The sequence below is a fragment of the Drosophila miranda genome, assembly GCF_003369915.1.
Source record: "Drosophila miranda strain MSH22 chromosome Y unlocalized genomic scaffold, D.miranda_PacBio2.1 Contig_Y2_pilon, whole genome shotgun sequence".
NCBI lineage: Eukaryota > Metazoa > Arthropoda > Insecta > Diptera > Drosophilidae > Drosophila > Drosophila miranda.
Window position 1 is genome coordinate 19,950,908 of NW_022881614.1, and position 21,607 is coordinate 19,972,514.

The 21,607-nt window shown below is 46.5% G+C and overlaps 3 protein-coding genes, 3 long non-coding RNA genes and 1 pseudogene across 7 annotated transcripts; 5 read left to right on the forward strand and 2 right to left on the reverse strand.

Moving 5' to 3' along the window:
* The first annotated feature begins 724 nt into the window (after positions 1-724).
* Positions 725-3,343, forward strand: LOC117192429 (protein disulfide-isomerase A3-like). The gene is made up of 4 exons (XM_033397101.1): positions 725-901; positions 1,569-2,009; positions 2,154-2,267; positions 2,336-3,343. Exons 1-4 carry the CDS (start codon positions 744-746, stop codon positions 3,099-3,101), a joined length of 1,479 nt encoding a protein of 492 aa, XP_033252992.1. The 5' UTR covers positions 725-743; the 3' UTR covers positions 3,102-3,343.
* A 323-nt stretch (positions 3,344-3,666) lies between these two features.
* LOC117192435 lies at positions 3,667-4,569 on the reverse strand. Of its 2 annotated transcripts, none has more exons than XR_004474340.1 (4): positions 4,477-4,569; positions 4,146-4,390; positions 3,939-4,086; positions 3,667-3,874 (listed from the first exon to the last, which is right to left on the reverse strand). It is a non-coding gene; the product is annotated as an uncharacterized LOC117192435 (long non-coding RNA). The 2 variants fall into 2 exon arrangements; XR_004474341.1 differs by having other exon boundaries at positions 4,146-4,414; positions 4,477-4,568.
* Positions 4,570-4,900: 331 nt separating this feature from the next.
* LOC117192430 (midasin-like) lies at positions 4,901-6,043 on the forward strand. Its single transcript, XM_033397102.1, has 3 exons — positions 4,901-4,993; positions 5,055-5,237; positions 5,305-6,043. The coding sequence occupies exons 1-3, from the start codon at positions 4,968-4,970 to the stop codon at positions 6,029-6,031; spliced, it is 936 nt and encodes a 311-aa protein (XP_033252993.1). The 5' UTR covers positions 4,901-4,967; the 3' UTR covers positions 6,032-6,043.
* On the forward strand, positions 6,033-8,991 carry LOC117192433 (annotated as a pseudogene).
* LOC117192431 (protein disulfide-isomerase A3-like) lies at positions 8,917-11,521 on the forward strand. Its single transcript, XM_033397103.1, has 4 exons — positions 8,917-9,087; positions 9,753-10,193; positions 10,338-10,451; positions 10,519-11,521. The coding sequence occupies exons 1-4, from the start codon at positions 8,930-8,932 to the stop codon at positions 10,565-10,567; spliced, it is 762 nt and encodes a 253-aa protein (XP_033252994.1). The 5' UTR covers positions 8,917-8,929; the 3' UTR covers positions 10,568-11,521.
* LOC117192434 lies at positions 11,490-12,249 on the reverse strand. Its single transcript, XR_004474339.1, has 3 exons — positions 12,087-12,249; positions 11,849-12,022; positions 11,490-11,790 (listed from the first exon to the last, which is right to left on the reverse strand). It is a non-coding gene; the product is annotated as an uncharacterized LOC117192434 (long non-coding RNA).
* Positions 12,250-17,243: 4,994 nt separating this feature from the next.
* LOC117194018 lies at positions 17,244-17,863 on the forward strand. The gene is made up of 2 exons (XR_004474723.1): positions 17,244-17,528; positions 17,620-17,863. It is a non-coding gene; the product is annotated as an uncharacterized LOC117194018 (long non-coding RNA).
* Positions 17,864-21,607: the final 3,744 nt, after the last annotated feature.

Consider the following 21,607-nt stretch of genomic DNA (forward strand, 5'->3'; position numbering starts at 1 on the left):
TGATTTTGTTCACTTCTGTACAACATCTAATCGCTGGAAAAGTCTTTTGTGTAAACATTTATAAAAAAGTGGAATAGAATTAATAAATAAATCAAATTAATATAAACAGGTACGTGCAAATATATATTATATATTTCAAATAAAATGATGAGCAAAAGGCATTTGCGTAGACTCCGTAAGAGTGAAAGGGAAGCTAACATTGCAAAGTTAGCGTTGTGCAGGAAAGATAACAGATAACAGCAATGAAATCGATTCTACAGCCAGCTGGCGTTTTGAGCGGCTTAAACTTTATTTTGAGTGAGGAAATTGTTCTAGCCTATAACGTCCAAGGGTCCAAGGGAAGAAGGCCCTTAGGACCCACAAAGAATTTTTTGCAGCTTTGCTAGGAAAAATACCATTTACACTTCTAGAGATTTAAAAATTTTAACTAAAAATGTTGAAGAAAAATTATTAATGGCTGCATAAAATTTAAATATTAATATATCAGTAAAATCATTTTATTTTAAAATTTTAAAACCCACTGGCCTGTTAAGGGTTAATCAACATCAACATATATCGTCTCACTCACACTCACTATACTATGTGCCCTTCACTCGCACTTATTGCTACGCATACGTTAAATGACTAACTTTTGCCGACGAGACCACCTTGTATAATTGCATCATGGCACAGTTAGTCTAGTCGCAGTAGGCAGTTGCCGAGTCGAGAAATATATTTGCTTCAGATTTTAGTACTGACTAAAAATGATTAAAATGCGGTGTCTGGCAGCTGCCATGCTAATTTTCGGCTACATTGCCACTACATCAGCCGCCGAGAGTGATGTCCTGGACCTGGGGGACGACAACTTCGCATCCACACTGAAGCAGCAGGAGACGACATTAGTTATGTTCTATGCTCCCTGGTAAGTGCGTGTGTGTGGTGTGATGGGAGCGGGCGTGGCAGGTCGGGAGTGCGATTACCTTAATCAGCTTGTTGCGTCTGCTTTTTAATTAAATTGCGCTGCGAAGAATCTAATTAAAAGTACACGTCAGCGTTAAGAAGAGGGTCGAAACAGAAGAAAAAAAAATAATCTGCGACTACAAAGTCGGCCAGAGCGGCCATTTTAAGAGACGTAGGGTAGAGGGCAGGCAGCTTCAACCAGCTAATGTGTCAATACAACTATCTCTTTGTTCGCATATGAGTGTGAGTAGATTATTAGGAGAAAACTTCAAAGCTATCATTTCCAGATACGAGTGCATACGGTTTTTGTATGTGGGCTTGCCGGCCGGTGGCCGATTTCCATCTCCCCGGAGAGCAGTGAAAGAGTTTTTAAATTACATTTAATCCCCGCATCGTTGGGCTTATCAGCTCTGGAACATAAGCAGTTTAATTAGACGTTGTTAGCAATAAGAGTGCATGATAAGGCAACCCAACTGATAAGTATACGCACCCCATGCTATAATTACAAACTATTCGACTTTTTGGGTAACATGTCTTCCTGTTGTCGTGATAAAAATGATGAACTACTAGCTAAATTGGTTCGAGAAAAGACTGTGACGTGTCCTAATAGACTTTTTCTGTTCTTATAGGTGCGGCCACTGCAAGCGCCTCAAGCCTGAGTATGCCAAGGCGGCTGAGCTCGTCAAGGGTGATGATCCACCAATTAAGCTGGCCAAGGTTGACTGTACCGAGGCTGGCAAGGAGACCTGCAGCAAGTACTCAGTGAGCGGCTATCCCATACTGAAAATATTCCGTCAGGATGAAGTGTCGCAGGACTACAGCGGACCACGTGAGGCCATCGTCATTGCGAAATACATGCGCGCTCAAGTTGGACCTCCCTCTAAGAATGTGCGCTCTGTGGAGGAGCTCGACAAGTTCCTGGACACCAAGGAGACCTCAATCTTTGGTAGCTTTGAAGACATTGACTCCAAGCTGGCGAAGATCTTCCTCAAGTTTGCCGACAAGAACCGCGAGAAGTATCGCTTTGGCCACAGCAGCGACGAGGAGGGGTTGAAGAAGAATGGTGAAACGTAAATGATGCCATGTCAAGACTGCAAATGCGTTTATTATACTTTAAAGAATTTGTTACGCCTCCGGCAATAAAAAATAGCTTTTAAGTTTTGTCCCTTGTCACAAATAACCAAACTATTCTATGGCTCTTGTCTTCCGTACAGCGATAAGATTGCGCTGATCCGTGCTCCACATTTGAGCAACAAGTTTGAGGAATCCACAATCAAGTTTGAGGGAAGCGCTGAGTCCGACCTGACCACCTTCATCAAGGAGAATTAGTAAGTGATCTCTTTTCTATATCCTCCCCCAAGCACACTCTTAATTTACGTTCGTTCAATCTCTGCAGCCATGGCTTGGTTGGTCATCGTACCCAGGACACTTCGCGGGACTTCCAGAACCCCCTGATCACCGCCTACTACAGCGTCGACTACCAGAAGAATCCCAAGGGCACCAACTACTGGCGCAACCGTGTCCTCAAGGTGGCCAAGGAATTTGCCGGCCAAATTAGCTTTGCCATCAGCTCCAAGGACGACTTCCAGCACGAATTGAACGAATACGGCTACGATATTGTTGGTGACAAGCCCATCGTTTTGGCCCGTGATGCCAAGAATCTCAAGTACTCTCTGAAGGACGAGTTCTCCGTGGAGAACCTACAAGATTTTGTTGAGAAGCTGCTGGCCGACGAACTGGAGCCATATGTCAAGAGCGAACCCGTCGCAGAGTCGAACGATACTCCGGTCAAGGTGGCTGTAGCTAAGAACTTTGACGATCTGCTGATCAACAACGGCAAGGACACGCTCATTGAGTTCTACGCCCCATGGTGCGGCCACTGCAAGAAGCTGACTCCCATCTACGAGGAGCTGGCCGAGAAACTGCAAGACGAGGATGTGGTCATTGTCAAAATGGATGCCACGGCCAACGATGTGCCACCAGATTTCAATGTGCGTGGATTCCCCACACTCTTCTGGCTCCCCAAGGACTCGAAGAATAAGCCCGTAAGCTACAACGGGGGTCGCGAGGTCGATGATTTCATCAAATACATTGCCAAGGAGGCGACCACAGAACTGAAGAGCTTCGACCGTGACGGAAGGCCCAAGAAGACCGAGCTCTAAGCTCCAGGCTCTAATCTTAACTCTTACTGCTAACTGCGTCGTTAATGTGGTGTAGTGGCGGTGTAACTAGCATTTCCATATTTTTGTAAAAGTCGAATGCATTCTCTTCAAATTCTTGATGGGATAAAAATTGTATTAAATTATATATAGTAGTGATGATGATAACGCAGATGAACACAAACCCAACCCCATGAAGATGTCACAATAAACTTAAAACTTCATTTATCTACTCAACAATGAAATGAAAAATTATTTTCTTTAATTCTTATGAAGTGTTGTGGGGGTTAGGTCCTCCATGCGCTCGTCCAACATGATGCGAAACCAATCGGGAATGAAGGTATACTGGTTCCTGCAAAGATACGAAGTGTACGAGATCTCCCCCTGGCTAGCATCAAACTTCATCAGATACACGGTCTTGGGGCAGTCGACTACCGACATAAATCCGCGAATCTGGTCCACCAGCCGCAGCAGGAAATTGACACAGACATTCGGTGACCAGGCTTTTTCCAGCGCAAACAAATTAAAGTGTTATTTCAATCGGAGTATATTGTATATATGTACTAAAGCAGTCCTTCCAAAGTTGGCGCACAGATAGCTTGTTAATGGTGTGCGCGATGGTGTCGCGGTTAACATTAGCAACGTAAATGTTTTCGATGCCCACCAGAAAGCACTTGGACCACCACTTGAGGGCGTCGCAACGGTTGTGCGTAGCCTATTCATCCACGCTCATACTGTCTAGGCGAAACTGCAGCTCCGTAAAGACATAATTTGAACTAGCAGGCGAATAAGAGCAAATTTAAACCGATTTTAAATGTACATTCAAGGCCCCGTACTTACTTCCCGTCACTTCCTGTCCTAAAACCTTCGGCCAGAACTGGTGAATCGAAAATAAAACGTGTGCCATTTATGCTGAAGTAAAACACTCCGTTGTATTATCCAGTCGGTTCCATTGGGTCGCATGGTTTCGGCAATGCATTTGCATTCTCTGAAAAAAAAAAAAAAATTACTAAATAGTAATATTGGATGGGTAACCCAATGCCCTACCGGATAGGAAGTGCCTACGAAGCTTTGCGAGCCAATCAGCATTCAGTTCCTTCATGGGAGAAGTTTTTAGATCCTCAAGAACCACGAGCGATTTGCATTGTTCTCAAATATTCCATATGGCGATAAGCTGAAGCCCCCGTGAACCACTGGCTTAGAAAATTCTGGAAAGTCACATCGGTCCGCTTTGGTAATAACGTGAGGTTTTATATTTAATAATATTTCATCAGAAATCATCATGGATTCATCTGAAAACGCAAGATTTAATTTTCCTAAAATTGGTTTTGCGTTGCTTAACAAAAAAAAATGGCAGCGTTAAATACTATGCGCATACTTGCAAACATATTAATGTTTCTTCCAATACACAACTTTCGTTAATCGTTCAAGGTTGCAATGTGTTGTCTAAGCTGGCTTTTAACTTTTACAAATCACACCGGTTCAGCAATTATTTTGGAGGCTCTACTGTGCTTCCCACTCCCACTCACAACAATTTGGCGCAATGCCGGTTTTGGGGATGCCAAGCCTAAACAAACCGGAAGGTTGCCAGACTGCCGCACACAGATGTTCGCATTGAACTGTGTGGCAACCATTGCAAGGTGCGCTGCACGTGTTTCAAATTCGCGTGTGTTGCTTGTTCATTCCCGGGTCTGAGCTCTGAAATTAATTCGAAAGCAGTTAAAAGTAGCTCGAAAGAAATAACAGTATCCGAATACAGTTGACCGGCTACCAAGGCAATGGAGGTAAATGCCATCAAGCTACGATTTTGTGCACAGCGACTTCTGCAGTTGACTGCCAACGAGCCCCAAGACAATTTGTTTGTTCAAAATGTACAGAAGTTCATCAGAAAGAAGGTAAGTGTATGATCATATTTTAGAAATATGTGCCTCAAGACGTGGAACGTCTGTTCTGCAGTCTCAGCGAGCAACTTGCGTGTCCGGCCTACACCGTTCCCTTGGCAGTGAGCTTTGAGGAGCAACTGTTGCTGCTCCTTAGCATGGCCCTGCGATGGGACTCGGCTGGAGACGATATCCATCAATATCATAAGGAGTGCATCGCCCTGTCAAAGCTAATGGACATCTCTGTGGATGCGCAGAGGTAAGTAGAGGTCCCTGTATCGGATGACCAGTCTCAAAAGCACACATTCCCTCTGACACCCGTATAGGTTTGCAAAGAGCTACTTCCACAACAAGCCAGCACCGTTCGAGAAAAGCCAAAGTAATTCCAGCAGTGTCCCCAGCAAAAGGGCAAAGAACGCAAAGGCCAGCCAAAAGTTAGATGAACTGGAGCTCTTGAAATGTTGCTACCAGTTGCTGCGAAGTGACACGTCCTACTTCCGTGAGTTGTGGGACTGGTCCGGCTTCATTGCCACCTACTCGCACCTCGAGACCCCCTGCCCGATGATACAACTATACTGCAACTACATCATGGCCATGCTCACGAATATGAGCCCAACACAGCGGAATGCCCAAAATGCCAAGATATCCACAGAAGCACAGCTCCGATTTGAACGCGAGAAGGAACAGTCATGGGCCGTAGCCAGGCAGGCCGAGGGCTGCTGCTATTCTCCCGAAGACGAAACGCCTGAACAGATGCTGAGCCTGAGCCTCAACCAGAGTGTGACCAACATTGAGGGCGTACTCTTGCCGACATTCAACAAGAAGAATCAGGAATTCTATGCAAGCACTGACGGCTGCTACGATCGCATTGTAAAGGTGGATTCGACGGTTGTAAATCTGCGGAGCATTGCCCTCGGCGTCGCAGCGGCCAATCCGAGACGACGCTTATTGAGTATCTGGCCCGCAAGACGGGACGCATTTGCCCCAAGCCCAAGGAGATTGACACTCGCGAAAAGGCGCTGCGAAAGGCTGAAGAGGAGGACAAATTGTTGACACCAAAAAAAGGAAAAAAGGGGAAAGAAAAGAAGCGGAAACTGGAGGAGGACCTTCCCATCGACCAGGCATTGCTGGATCTGGGTGAAATGTCGCAAAAGCATGGCTTTCTACGGATACAGCTGGGCGACCAGAACGACAGCAAAATGTTATTGGGCCAATATCGCTGCACAGATGTGCCTGGGGAATTCGTTTGGCTTCCTGGTGTCCTCACGCAGGTGAGAAGGAATTGATTAAACTGAACGAGGGTTCTATTATATGAATGATTATTTGCACTTTTAGGATGTCATGCATGGCTACTGGCTGTTGCTGGAGGATCTGGATGCCGCCACCCAAGACACCTACACAATTCTGAGCAGTTTGCTGGAGAGGCAGTGCCTGAGCGTTCCCGGCTTTCGCGACTCTGTGAAGATTGAGCCAGGCTTTCAATTGTTTGTCACAGTGCGGTAAGAGTCCATGGAACATTCAAAGCATCTTTATCCTAAACATTTTCTCTGTTTTAGGACCAACAAATCGGCCAGCAATTCGGGACAGAAATCGCTCTATTCGCTGCTGGATAAATATCTGTATACGATCAACGTTTTGCCGCTTTCCCGCAACGAGCTGTGCAAGGTGGTCAGCACCAACTATCCCAAGCTGGCGACCGTCGCCAATCGAGTGGTGGACGTGTTCCTTACCTTCTCCAGTGGCAATCACATGGCCGCCGACAATCTGCGTCAGCAGGATTCGAACGACAAGGCGGACAACACGGAGAAGTACGTGGCGCTGCCCTTTAAGCAGGTCACACTCTCATCCAGTCCCAACTCGGGCCGCCTGGTCTCGACTCGGGATCTGGTCAAGCTGTGCCAGCGTTCGAATGCCCAGTTCTCGGTGACCAGCGCCGAGTTTGCCTACTTTGTGTTCCAGAATGCCGTCGATGTATTCTGTTCGTATCTGCCGCAGAGTAGGGAGAAGATCACGCTGATTACGAGCATCGGCGCCAAGTTGGGCATCATTCGCTCCAGATGCGAGCATTTCGCTAATGAATACAAACCGGATGTGGATTTTGGACTGGAGATTATCAAGATCGGACGTGCCAGTCTCCTGGCCAAGTCCGAGCTGCTGTCCAATAATGAGAATGGGGAGCAGGTCTCAGAGCAAGACCTGAAGCGACAGAAACTAACCGAGCAGACCAGGAGGGCCATCGGCCAGACCAGCGTCAAGCGTGCCACCTTCTCGGTTTACACGTCTCGCCAGCTGCATCTTGGAACGGATTGCCGGCTGTGTGAGCCACTCGGAGCCCGTGCTGCTGGTGGGGGAGACGGGTGCGGCCAAGACCTCTTCCGTGCAGTATCTGGCCGAGCGCACCGAACACAAGCTGGTCGTCGTGAACATGAACAACCAGTCGGATGTCTCGGATCTCGTGAGCGGATTCAAGCCCGTCGAACTCAACTACGTGCACTTGCTCTGCGAGACCTTCAATGCCGAGAAGAACATGCAGTTCCTCCGGATCTTTGCCACGCATTACAACAGCGGCCGGCACAGTGTCATTATACGCACTATGATCAGCCTGTGCTATCAGGTGTGCAGGAACACGGATCTAACGAGCCACCAGATGGTGCCGCGTTGGCGCACGCTTTGCGAGAAGCTGCAGAAGCTGCAGACACAGCTGGACAAGAGCATTAACATTTCGTTTGCCTTCATACCCGGTTCCCTGGTGAACTGCATCAGCAAAGGCTGCTGGACGAGATCAATTTGGCATCGGCCGAGACCCTGAAATGCCTGTCGACCATCCTAGAGCCAGAGGGATCGGTTGTGCTGCTGGAGCGGGGCGATTTCATGCCCGTCAAGCGGCATCCGGACTTTCGCATCTTCGCCTGCATGAACCCCAACACGGACATTGGCAAGAAGGATCTGTCCGTGGGCATACGCAATCGATTTACCGAATTCTTTGTGGACGAACTGACGACGGACGCGTACCTCAGTCTGCTGGTGAGTGACTATTTGGCCAACACGGGCATCCAGCGGAAGTCCGTGCACAGCATTGTCCAGCTCTACAAGTCACTGCGTCGCCTCTCCGAGCACCAGCTGAACGATGGCCTGTGCAATCGTCCCGTCTACTCTTTGCGCACCCTGTGCCGCAGTCTGCGCATCTGTGCTCGGAATCTGTGCGGCTCCATTGAGCGGAATCTGTACGAGAGCTTCTGCCTGAGTTTTCTCACTCAGCTGGATCCGGAGTCGCATCATGTGGTGCTGCTGCTCATTCGGAATGCCCTGCTGAGCAATGCCAAGGCCGTGCTTAGCAAGCAGCGGCCCCGATTGGGAGAGAACTATCTACAGTTCGAGGGCTACTGGATACAGCTGGGGGGCCTGGAGCAGCAGTCCTGCTCCCACTACATCCTCACGGAGAGCGTCCAAAAGAATCTGCAAGTTTTCGCGCGCATCATATCGATTGGCAAGCTGCCCATCCTGCTCCAGGGACCCACCAGTGCCGGCAAGCCTAGTCTTATCGACTCCGTGGCCCGCCGAAGTGGCAATCGCTGTCTGCGCATCAACAACCACGAGCATACCGACCTTCAGGAGTACATTGGCACCTATGCGGCCGATCTGGAGGGCAAGCTCACTTTCCAGGAGGGTGTCCTCGTGCAGGCCATGCGTCAGGGTTACTGGATCATCTTGGACGAACTGAATCTGGCCTCCACCGACATTCTGGAAGCGCTCAATCGCGTGCTGGACGACAATCGAGAGCTTTACATTGCCGAGACGCAGACACTAGTGAAAGCACATCCGAATTTTATCAATCGCTATAAAGAAATTTACCGGTCTAGTACACGGCTACATAGCACAGTTAGTCTAGTCGCAGCAGGCAGTTGCCGAGTCGAGAAATATATTTGCTTCAGATTGTAGTACTGACTAAACATGATTAAAATGCGGTGTCTGGCAGCTGCCATGCTAATTTTCGGCTACATTGCCACTACATCAGCCGCCGAGAGTGATGTCCTGGACCTAGGGGACGACAACTTCGCATCCACACTGAAGCAGCAGGAGACGACATTGGTTATGTTCTATGCTCCCTGGTAAGTGCGTGTGTGTGGTGTGAGGGGAGCGGGCGTGGCAGGTCGGGAGTGCGATTACCTTAATCAGCTTGTTGCGTCTGCTTTTTAATTAAATTGCGCTGCGAAGAATCGAATTAAAAGTACACGTCAGCGTTAAGAAGAGGGTCGAAACAGAAGAAAAAAAAAAATCGGCGACTACAAAGTCGTTATCCGAGCGGCCATTTTAAGAGACGTAGGGTAGAGGGCAGGCAGCTTCAACCAGCTAATGTGTCAATACAGCTATCTCTTTGTTCGCATATGAGTGTGAGTAGATTATTAGGAGAAAACTTCAAAGCTATCATTTCCAGATACGAGTGCATACGGTTTTTGTATGTGGGCTTGCCGGCCGGTGGCCGATTTCCATCTCCCCGGAGAGCAGTGAAAGAGTTTTTAAATTACATTTAATCCCCGCATCGTTGGGCTTATCAGCTCTGGAACATAAGCAGTTTAATTAGACGTTGTTAGCAATAAGAGTGCATGATAAGGCAACCCAACTGATAAGTATACGCACCCCATGCTATAATTACAAACTATTCGACTTTTTGGGTAACATGTCTTCCTGTTGTCGTGATAAAAATGATGAACTAGCTAAATTTGTTCGAGAAAAGACTGTGACGTGTCCTAATAGACTTTTTCTGTTCTTATAGGTGCGGCCACTGCAAGCGCCTCAAGCCTGAGTATGCCAAGGCGGCTGAGCTCGTCAAGGATGATGATCCAACAATTAAGCTGGCCAAGGTTGACTGTACCGAGGCTGGCAAGGAGACCTGCAGCAAGTACTCAGTGAGCGGCTATCCCATACTGAAAATATTCCGTCAGGATGAAGTGTCGCAGGACTACAGCGGACCACGTGAGGCCATCGGCATTGCTAAATACATGCGCGCTCAAGTTGGACCTCCCTCTAAGAATGTGCGCTCTGTGGAGGAGCTCGCCAAGTTCCTGGACACCAAGGAGACCTCAATCTTTGGTAGCTTTGAAGACATTGACTCCAAGCTGGCGAAGATCTTCCTCAAGTTTGCCGACAAGAACCGCGAGAAGTATCGCTTTGGCCACAGCAGCGACGAGGAGGTGTTGAAGAAGAATGGTGAAACGTAAATGATGCCATGTCAAGACTGAAAATGCGTTTATTATACTTTATACAATTTGTTACGCCTCCGGCAATAAAAAATAGCTTTTAAGTTTTGTCCCTTGTCACAAATAACCAAAGTATTCGATGGCTCTTGTCTTCCGTACAGCGATAAGATTGTGCTAATCCGTGCTCCACATTTGAGCAACAAGTTTGAGGCTTCCACAGTCAAGTTTGAGGGAAGCGCTGAGTCCGACCTGACCACCTTCATCAAGGAGAATTAGTAAGTGATCTCTTTTCTATATCCTCCCCAAGCACACTCTTAATTTACGTTCGTTCAATCTCTGCAGCCATGGCTTGGTTGGTCATCGTACCCAGGACACTTCGCGGGACTTCTAGAACCCCCTGATCAGCGCCTACTACAGCGTCGACTACCAGAAGAATCCCAAGGGCACCAACTACTGGCGCAACCGTGTCCTCAAGGTGGCCAAGGAATTTGCCGGCCAAATTAGCTTTGCCATCAGCTCCAAGGACGACTTCCAGCACGAATTGAACGAATACGGCTACGATTTTGTTGGTGACAAGCCCATCGTTTTGGCCCGTGATGCGAAGAATCTCAAGTACTCTCTGAAGGACGAGTTCTCCGTGGAGAACCTACAAGATTTTGTTGAGAAGCTGCTGGCCGACGAACTGGAGCCATATGTCAAGAGCGAGCCCGTCCCAGAGTCGAAAGATACTCCGGTCAAGGTGGCTGTAGCTAAGAACTTTGACGATCTGCTGATCAACAACGGCAAGGACAAGCTCATTGAGTTCTACGCCCCATGGTGCGGCCACTGCAAGAAGCTGACTCCCATCTACGAGGAGCTGGCCGAGAAACTGCAAGACGAGGATGTGGTCATTGTCAAAATGGATGCCACGGCCAACGATGTGCCACCAGAGTTCAATGTGCGTGGATTCCCCACACTCTTCTGGCTCCCCAAGGACTCGAAGAATAAGCCCGTAAGCTACAACGGGGGTCGCGAGGTCGATGATTTCATCAAATACATTGCCAAGGAGGCGACCACAGAACTGAAGAGCTTCGACCGTGACGGAAGGCCCAAGAAGACCGAGCTCTAAGCTCCAGGCTCTAATCTTAACTCTTACTGCTAACTGCGTCGTTAATGTGGTGTAGTGGCGGTGTAACTAGCATTTCCATATTTTTGTAAAAGTCGAATGCATTCTCTTCAAATTCTTGATGGGATAAAAATTGTATTAAATTATATATAGTAGTGATGATGATAACGCAGATGAACACAAACCCAACCCCATGAAGATGTCACAATAAACTTAAAACTTCATTTATCTACTCAACAATGAAATGAAAAATTATTTTCTTGAATTCTTATGAAGTGTTGTGGGGGTTAGGTCCTCCATGCGCTCGTCCAACATGATGCGAAACCAATCGGGAATGAAGGTGTACTGGTTCCTGCCAAGATACGAAGTGTACGAGATCTCCCCTGGCTAGCATCAAACTTCATCAGATACACGGTCTTGGGGCAGTCGACTACCGACATAAAGCCGCGAATCTGGTCCACCAGCCGCAGCAGGAAATTGACACAGACATTCGGTGACCAGGCTTTTTCCTGCGCAAACAAATTAAAGTGTTATTTCAATCGGAGTATATTGTATATATGTACTAACGCAGTCCTTCCAAAGTTGGCGCACAGATAGCTTGTTAATGGTGTGCGCGATGGTGTCGCGGTTAACATTAGCAACGTAAATGTTTTCGATGCTCACCAGAAAGCACTTGGACCACCACTTGAGGGCGTCGCAACGGTTGTGCGAAACTGCAACTCCGTAAAGACATAATTTGAACTAGCAGGCGAATAAGAGCAAATTTAAACCGATTTTAAATGTACATTCAAGGCCCCGTACTTACTTCCCGTCACTTCCTGTCCTAAAACCTTCGGCCAGAACTGGTGAATCGAAAATAAAACGTGTGGCATTTATGCTGAAGTAAAACACTCCGTTGTATTGTCCAGTCGGTTCCATTGGGTCGCATGGTTTCGGCATTGCATTTGCGTTCTCTGAAAAAAAAAAAAAAAAAAACTAAATAGTAATATTGGATGGGTAATCCAATGCCCTACCGGATAGGAAGTGCCTACGAAGCTTTGCGAGCCAATCAGCATTCAGTTCCTTCATGGGAGATGTTTTTAGATCCTCAAGAACCACGGGGCAGATGTAAATCGTGTTTCGATACTTGGTCACGGCGAGGGTCCAGTTCTCCTTCATTTCGTAGGGAGTCCTCAAGATTAGTTCAAGAACTTCGGTGGTGCACACAATGTCGTAACTGACTTCCACCTCCAGTTTGGCGCTTAGATGGGATGTCCCAGTGCTCTCCATGTACAATAGTATGTTGTCCAAGCCTGGCTGCGATAAAAGTAAACTTCGCGGAGGACTCGGCTCAGAGTCCCCCAGGTGCACTTGGAATTTTTTCATTTTCGCAAGCGATTTACATTTTGAAGTGGTTTGAAAGAGTAACGTATAAAAAAAGGTATAAATACTGGGATCCACAAAAGGGAACATTTGGAAAAGTACCAAGAAGGGATATTGGTCTCCCTATATTACTCAACTTTGCCGCCTCAATTCAAGTTAAAAGGTAAACGAAGGAGAGCGGTTTTTATACCCGATACTCAAAATGAGTATTGGGGTATATTAGATTTGTGGCAAAAGTGGATGTGTGGAACGTCCAGACGGAATCGTTTCCGACCCCATAAAGTATATATATTCTTGATCAGCATCAATAGCCGATTGAGCCCTGTCTGTCTGTCCGTCTGTCCCTCCGTCCGTCCCCTTCAGCGCCTAGTGCTCAAAGACTATAAGAGCTAGAGCAACGATGTTTTGGATCCAGACATCTGTGATATGTCACTGCTACAAAAAATATTTCAAAACTTCGCCCCGCCCACTTCCGCCCCCACAAAGGACGAAAATCTGTGGCATCCACATTTTTAAAGATACGATAAAACCAAAAAAGCAGAATCGTAGAAGATGACTATATGTTCTAGAGTGTAAGGTCTCAACCAGATCGTATAATTATTATAGCCAGAATCAAGAAAACAATTTCATTCTTTCTCGCTCTGTCTCTCTCTAACACACAGGTTTCATGGTCGGCTTTGCCAATTGCAAAATATGAGTTCAAGGATCTCAGAACCTATAAGATCCAGAGCAACCAAATTTGGTATCCACACTCCTGTGATATCGGACCTTGACCGTTTCGTGTCCAAATTTCGCCACACCCCCTTCCGCCCCCGCAAAGGACGAAAATCTGGGGCATCCACAAATCTCAGAGACTATTAAGGCTAGAGTAACAAAATTTGGTATCCGCACTTCTGTTAGATCTCACTATAAAACATATATCTCAAAATTTCGCTCCACCCCCTTCCGCCCCACAAAGGACGAAAATCTGTTGCATCCACAATATTGCACAATCGAGAAAACTAAAAACGCAGAATCATAGATAATGACCATATCTATCAGATTGCTGAATCTGGATCAGATCAGATCATTTTTATAGCCAATAGGAACAAATCAATTTGCAGTGGCTACGCAGCGCCCGACGTCACGCTCAGACTGATTTTCTGTCTCTCTCGCACGCACTCTTTGTCGTGTCGTTTAATATTAGCGGCGTCTGCCGGAGGAGAGCCATACTGACTTAGTATCGGGTATAACCGTAGAGTTGCGGTGTCCGCAGCAACTCACAACGTTCCCCCTCGTTTTTTATACCCGATACTCAAAATGAGTATTGGGGTATATTAGATTTGTGGTAAAAGTGGATGTGTGTAACGTCCAGAAGGAATCGTTTCCGACCCCATAAAGTATATATATTCTTGATCAGCATCAATAGCCGAGTCGATTGAGCCCTGTCTGTCTGTCCGTCTGTCCGTCCGTCCGTCCGTCCGTCCGTCCGTCCGTCCCCTTCAGCGCCTAGTGCTCAAAGACTATAAGAGCTAGAGCAACGATGTTTTGGATCCAGACTTCTGTGATATGTCACTGCTACAAAAATATTTCAAAACTTCGCCCCGCCCACTTCCGCCCCCACAAAGGACGAAAATCTGTGGCATCCACATTTTTAAAGATACGATAAAACCAAAAACGCAGAATCGGTGAGGATGACCATATCTTCTAGAGTGCAAAATCTGAACCAGATCGAATAATGATTATAGCCAGAATCAAGAAAACAATTTCATTCTTTCTCGCTCTGTCTCTCTCTAACACACAGGTTTCATGGTCGGTTTTGACAATTGCAAAATATGAGTTCAAGGATCTCAGAACCTATTAGAGCCAGAGCAACCAAATTTGGTATCCACACTCCTGTGATATCGGACCTTGACCGTTTCGTGTCCAAATTTCGCCACACCCCCTTCCGCCCCCGCAAAGGACGAAAATCTGGGGCATCCACAATATTGCACATTCGAGAAAACTAAAAACGCAGAATCATAGATAATGACCATATCTATCAGATTGCTGAATCTGGATCAGATCGGATCATTTTTGTAGCCAAAAGCAAGAAATCAATTTTCAGTGGCTACGCAGCGCCCGACGTCACGCTCAGACTGATTTTCTGTCTCTCTCGCACGCACTCTTTGTCGTGTGGTTCAATATTAGCGGCGTCTGCCGCAGGAGAGCCATACTGACTTAGTATCGGGTATAACCGTAGAGTTGCGGTGTCCGCAGCAACTCACAACGTTCCACCTCGTTTTTTTTATACCCGATACTCAAAATGAGTATTGGGGTATATTAGATTTGTGGTAAAAGTGGATGTGTGTAACGTCCAGAAGGAATCGTTTCCGACCCCATAAAGTATATATATTCTTGATCAGCATCAATAGCCGAGTCGATTGAGCTCTGTCTGTCCGTCTGTCCCTCCGTCCGTCCGTCCGTCCGTCCGTCCCCTTCAGCGCCTAGTGCTCAAAGACTATAAGAGCTAGAGCAACGATGTTTTGGATCCAGACATCTGTGATATGTCACTGCTACAAAAATATTTCAAAACTTTGCCCCGCCCATTTCCGCCCCCACAAAGGACGAAAATCTGTGGCATCCACATTTTTAAAGATACGATAAAACCAAAAACGCAGAATCGTAGAAGATGACTATATGTTCTAGAGTGTAAAATCTCAACCAGATCGTCTAATTATTATAGCCAGAATCAAGAAAACAATTTCATTTTTTCTCGCTCTGTCTCTCTCTAACACACAGGTTTCATGGTCGGTTTTGTCAATTGCAAAACATGAGTTCAAGGATCTCAGAACCTATAAGAGCCAGAGCAACCAAATTTGGTATCCACACTCCTGTGATATCGGACCTTGACCGTTTCGTGTCCAAATTTCGCCACACCCCCTTCCGCCCCCGCAAAGGACGAAAATCTGGGGCATCCACAAATCTCAGAGACTATTAAGGCTAGAGTAACCAAATTTGGTATCCGCACTTCTGTTAGATCTCACTATAAAACGTATATCTCAGAATTTCGCCCCACCCTTTTCCGCCCCCACAAAAGACGAAAATCTGTTGCATCCACAATATTGCACATTCGAGAAAACTAACAACGCTGAATCATAGATAATGACCATATCTATCAGATTGCTGAATCTGGATCAGATCAGATCATTTTTATAGCCAAAAGGAACAAATCAATTTGCACTGGCTACGCAGCCCCCGACGTCACGCTCAGACTGATTTTCTGTCTCTCTCGCACGCACTCCTTGTCGTGTCGTTTAATATTAGCGGCGTCTGCCGGAGGAGAGCCATACTGACTTAGTATCGGGTATAAATGTAGAGTTGCGGTCTCCGCAGCAACTCACAACGTTCCCCCTCGTTTTATTGTAGGAAATTAATTTTTCAGATTGGCGGTTAGTACCGGCTTAAACTTCGGGCAATCGTTTGGGTACCTGTCTGAACCCCAATACGAAAGCTCGCAACAACAATTTCTCCGATATTAGGGCCTCCGCCCGCGGCAAGGGACTTATGCTCCTCGCCCAACTACAGCTCCGTACCAAAAATTCCCAGCGCTAGGCCGAGCAGCACAAAGTGGGAGGCGTAAAAGATTGGCTCATCAGTCGCTTTGCGGGCGCGAGCCACTTATGTGTCACGGACCCGCGATATATTGGAGGCCGTCCAATTCTGCGGAAATTATTAAAGCTATGTAAACGGTCAGCCAATTTCTACCCGAAATATAGATCTGGGTCTCGACCTATTTTCGTTTCCCCATACGAAGTGCCGAGGAGGGCCCAGATGTGAAGCCGGCGGCAACGACTGTCGTTTTTTATACCCGATACTCAAAATGAGTATTGGGGTATATTAGATTTGTGGTAAAAGTGGATGTGTGTAACGTCCAGAAGGAATCGTTTCCGACCCCATAAAGTATATATATTCTTGATCAGCATCAATAGCCGAGTCGATTGAGCCCTGTCTGTCTGTCCGTCTGTCCGTCCGTCCGTCCGTCCGTCCGTCCGTCCGTCCGTCCGTCCGTCCGTCCGTCCCCTTCAGCGCCTAGTGCTCAAAGACTATAAGAGCTAGAGCAACGATGTTTTGGATCCAGACTTCTGTGATATGTCACTGCTACAAAAATATTTCAAAACTTCGCCCCGCCGACTTCCGCCCCCACAAAGGACGAAAATCTGTGGCATCCACATTTTTAAAGATACGATAAAACCAAAAACGCAGAATCGGTGAGGATGACCATATCTTCTACAGTGCAAAATCTGAACCAGATCGTATAATGATTATAGCCAGAATCAAGAAAACAATTTCATTCTTTCTCGCTCTGTCTCTCTCTAACACACAGGTTTCATGGATCTCACTATAAAACGTATGTCTCAGAATTTCGCCCCACCCCCTTCCGCCCCCACAAAGGACGAAAATCTGTTGCAGCGCCCGACGTCACGCTCAGACTGATTTTCTGTCTCTCTCGCACGCACTCTTTGTCGTGTCGTTCAATATTAGCGGCGTCTGCCGCAGGAGAGCCATACTGACTTAGTATCGGGTATAACTGTAGAGTTGCGGTGTCCGCACCAACTCACAACGTTCCACCTCGTTTTTATATCCATCAGTGTAACCGCTGATTCCTATTTTTATGCTATAGTGTCATTAGTGTAATTAGCTTAGTAAATTTCTTTTGGTTGTGTTTTTAAATTCTGTTCGGAAGAAATAGCAAGTGGAATGTGTGACAGGGCGAAAGTGAACAACGGTTAAACGGCAGAGGAGAGCGTGAGTTTTTTTTGTAAAAGTATTTCTCCAGCTTTCGTTTTAGGAACGTTGCCGCAGTCCATGGAAGCGCTTTCATCGCTGTTTCAACGCATTTATTAAAACAAATCAAAGGAAGGCCGTAAGTGATCCCAAAACATAAAGATAAAACATTGGAGTTTGTTTGTTATGAGCAACTATTTATTGCATGACCAAAAAAAAAAACCACGTAGTCAGGGGCTTCGTCGCTTAAGAGAGGCTGTGCGCTCTCCCTTAAGCCCTGCTGGCAACCATAAGCGCTTACGCCGCGCATAAGAACCAGCCCTCTTAAGAACAAGGCACAAAAGGGAAGATGCGAGGCTGGTCGCTCTGACGTTCTTTTATGCTTTCTACTTGCGGTTGCTTTCGCTAATGCACTTGAATAACTGACCTGCCATAACGATCGCGGCGCACAGTTTTTACATTCCCTTTTGCATATTTATTTATTATTGCATATTAGATAATATGTACCCTTCCCTTCTTTCAATTTGTAATTTAAATTTCAATCTAAAGTGTATTATTAAGAGTTAATCATTTATTAGTTTACTAGTGCGATGCATGTGCTATTGCTCAATATGAAATATAGGATTTAACATGAATCGGGGCTAGAGTTCTATATGCGGGGACCATGCTGGGCAAAGGAGGGTAATGGGGTTGGATAGGAAGGTAAGAGCCTTCTTTATGGGATCACCGGATGAACCGGGCGCGGTGATCATGGTAGGGTGGGCATGAGTGGTCACAACAACACCGTGGCACGACTTGTATGTGTGTATGTGTCCGTGTGTGTGTAGTTAGGTGTATTTGCTCTTGTACATATTTGTGTCGATACTTCGCTTGCACGTGAAATTTTAATGAACGTTACTGTGTCAGTATTATGATTGTTGGAGTAGAGCTGTGTCCCGTCCGTTCTGGGAAATAAAAAAAAACCCCCCCATTTCTTGCCGATGAGACGGAAGCCGGAACAAGCACGTGCCCGGACGGGAGACGAACCATCACCTGCTCAGCCTTCCGTGAAGGTTTGGTAATATCCAATATGCTACAGTTAGTTTATTATTTGGCGCCCAACGTGGGGCCCGAGTTGTCGCAACGGACAACAAACCGGCAAGGCCCAAATGATTGTGAAAATTGTGGAATGTAGATGTTACCTTACATTCCCAACCAGTATCGGGACAGATGTGTCTTTCTAGTTGTCATTCTGTTTTGTTTGTTTTGGCTTTATCACTTTATGCTGGATCAGCGCAGTGGGTTATTAAACTATTGCCACCGTTGTAAGTGACCAAGCGGGCTCCTAGGATGCAGGCCGGAATGATGAGTACATATAACACCGGTACCACCCCGATGCATCGAGCTTATTACTATTCGTTTCGTTCTTTCTTTCTTTATTCGTTTGTCTTCCTTTCCTTCCTGTTCCTTCTGGCCAATGCTGGAGGAATGCTACTTTTTTTCCGGTCTGGATTATCCGATCAGGAACGGTGTGTGAAAGGCCTCCATTTGCCAGGAAGGAGTTGTGAATGGACTCATACTCATCGGGCTGGGTATCTGGTATCGTTGGATGGAAACGTGGTATAAAACTGTTACCCACCGCGAAAGACCCGGACCGCCTATAGCTACGAGTTGTGGGTTATTATTAATTTCTTTATGCATGTAGAGTAAATGTAGTACATGGGAAACATCATACACATACACACACAGAGATATACCCTATTATTCCCTTTGACTTAAGCATGGTCCTAGCAGATTGTTTTTTTTGTTTGATACTGTATTTTTTTTTTTATTAATTTCTTAAATTTTATTTATCTATTTAATTACTTTATTATTATATTTTATATTTTATATTTTATATTATGCCCGTATTTGGCAGTTGCGAGAATTTAGCAGACGAAGAATTACAAGAAAGTGTTTGCCAGGCTCAGGTGGAATATTTGGCTCAGCTCCTTACCACGTCTTGTGGTCACACTTTCCATAGGGCCTGTTTTGGCGCACGAGTGGGTTCTAAGAAGGGTTGTCCTGTCTGCAAAACGTCTTTTCAGTCATCGACGTTGAATTTATTAGACGAAACTGCTGGGGATACCGTCGGAACCTTATTGGTACCAAAAATGCCTGATACAAGGAGTAAGGCCCATGTGGGGGCTCCACAGGGAGCTTCGACGTCTGCTTCGGCCAATCAGCCGCAAACTAGAGAAGCTGGTCCGCCAGTGGTGGTAGCTCCGCCGCCTAGTAACGAGCTTCAGCGAATGATAGCCGAAGCCATAGCTGAAGCCTCGTTGACACAAACCGAGATGCTAAGCAATGCGATCGCTAATGGTTTTCAACGTATTCTCAGCTCTCTCTTGGGCCAATTGGCAAATACAGCGGATGTTCCTTCGAGGGATAACCAAGCTGGAGAAGGATCGGCACGACGGCCGACACCTTTGCCCGGGTTTCAGGGTTTTGAAACAGCCAGCAGGAATTCCCCCATGAGTGTGGATATTCGACTAGAGCGTGTTAGTCAAATTTTAGTCAATTGGAAGCTTAGGTTCTCTGGGCGGACTGGAATTTCCGTCGACGATTTCATTTATCGGGTAGAAGCTCTCACGATCCAAACATTGGACGGGAATTTCGAGTTGCTTTCGAGATAGGTTAGGTTAGGTTAACCCGGACGGCCCTCAGCGGGGCCACGCATAGGCCAATATGGCCCTTAGTTATCCGGATGGGGGGTTGTATGAACCGTCGCGGGAGTGTGCTTTCGAGATACGTGAGCAATCTCTTTGAGGGAAGTGCCAGTGACTGGTATTGGCGCTACCATAAGAGTGTTAGGACGGTCGTTTGGGCCGACCTTAAATCTTCATTGTTAGTACGATTCAAGGATGCGAGGACAGACGTCAACATTCGAGCTGCAATAGACCGAAGGAAGCAGAAGGAGAACGAATCATTTGATGAGTTCTACGAAGCGATTGTCCGACTGGCAGATACCCTGACAACGCCCTTGTCAGAAGGTTCCCTGATGGAGTCACTCCGATCCAATTTATTGCCGGAGATACAGCATGAACTTCTATATGAAAAGATCTTTAGCATTGCACAGTTAAGACACTTGGTGAAGACTCGGGAACTGTTCATGCAAACTGTTGGTAAAGATCCGGTGGCTAGACCACGACCAGCACCAAGACGGTTGGTTCACGCGGTAGAAAACCCAGGGCAAGAGGAGTGAAAGTGATGGGGAGATAGCAGCGTTCAACTTAGTCTGTTGGAACTGCCGTGGTAATGGTCATCGCTACCAGGATTGCGTAGCAGAGCGAGTAGTTTTTTGCTATGGGTGTGGCCAGCCTGACACTTACAAGCCGTCGTGCCAAAAATGCCAAGCAACAAAAAACACCCAAGTGCGTGCACCCTTGAAAAGTGCACGCAGACCATCAGCGTCCAAAGTGACGAACACCGAGTAGCGATAGAAGCTGCTACGCAATTCCCAATCCCAATAGTAAACAACAATTTAACCATAGTTAATAAGAAAATAACACAAAAAGAAAAAGAGGATAGGGAGTCTAAACGGAAGGCACGAGCTAAAGTACGTCGGGAATCTAAGGTTAGAGAAAAAAGCTCTGGTATCGTCAATTATATCAGACGATCTCAGGCCATATGCAGAGGTCACATTATTAGACAGAAAGATTGTTGGATTAATGGATACAGGGGCATCTATTAGTTGCATTGGTGGAGATTTGGCCAGCGAGCTGCTTGAAAGCCAATTTCAATTTAAGCCCATGACATCCACAGTTCGGACAGCGGGTGGGCAGTCTCAGAGAGAGGTTGGGAAGCTTAAAGCGGAAGTGGGCTATAAAGGTGTTACCAGGTCTGTTACCCTATACATCGTTCCAACCCTAACGCAGCCTCTGTATCTGGGCATTAACTTTTGGACCGAATTTGGCTTATTGCCAGCCGATTTGTATCCACAAGGAAGTGCTAATGACACGGTGAACCATTGCGATGAGGTGTGGAAGCCAGAAAACCAACGTCCTTTATCGGAGGTGCAACGAGAACAACTGAATAGAACCATTCAGTGTCTTCCGTCTTTCGCGGATAATGGTTTAGGAAAAACCACGTTGTTGTCCCATGTAATAGATGTAGGGGAGGCAAAGCCCACAAAACAACGACACTGTTTGAGATGCCAAGCTTTTTTGGCACCTATGTGTTTCAAAAATGAACAGAGAT

Excerpts from the sequence above, each read along its gene's own strand:
- LOC117192429 (XM_033397101.1), top strand. The coding sequence starts at position 744 with ATGATTAAAATGCGGTGTCTGGCAGCTGCCATGCTAATTTTCGGCTAC. Across the intron at positions 902-1,568 it reads GTTATGTTCTATGCTCCCTG|GTGCGGCCACTGCAAGCGCC; the intron begins GTAAGTGCGTGT and ends CTGTTCTTATAG. Across the intron at positions 2,268-2,335 it reads ACCTTCATCAAGGAGAATTA|CCATGGCTTGGTTGGTCATC; the intron begins GTAAGTGATCTC and ends CAATCTCTGCAG.
- LOC117192430 (XM_033397102.1), top strand. The coding sequence starts at position 4,968 with ATGTACAGAAGTTCATCAGAAAGAAG. Across the intron at positions 4,994-5,054 it reads AGAAGTTCATCAGAAAGAAG|TCTCAGCGAGCAACTTGCGT; the intron begins GTAAGTGTATGA and ends TCTGTTCTGCAG. Across the intron at positions 5,238-5,304 it reads ATCTCTGTGGATGCGCAGAG|GTTTGCAAAGAGCTACTTCC; the intron begins GTAAGTAGAGGT and ends ACACCCGTATAG.
- LOC117192431 (XM_033397103.1), top strand. The coding sequence starts at position 8,930 with ATGATTAAAATGCGGTGTCTGGCAGCTGCCATGCTAATTTTCGGCTAC. Across the intron at positions 9,088-9,752 it reads GTTATGTTCTATGCTCCCTG|GTGCGGCCACTGCAAGCGCC; the intron begins GTAAGTGCGTGT and ends CTGTTCTTATAG. Across the intron at positions 10,194-10,337 it reads TTGAAGAAGAATGGTGAAAC|CGATAAGATTGTGCTAATCC; the intron begins GTAAATGATGCC and ends TCTTCCGTACAG.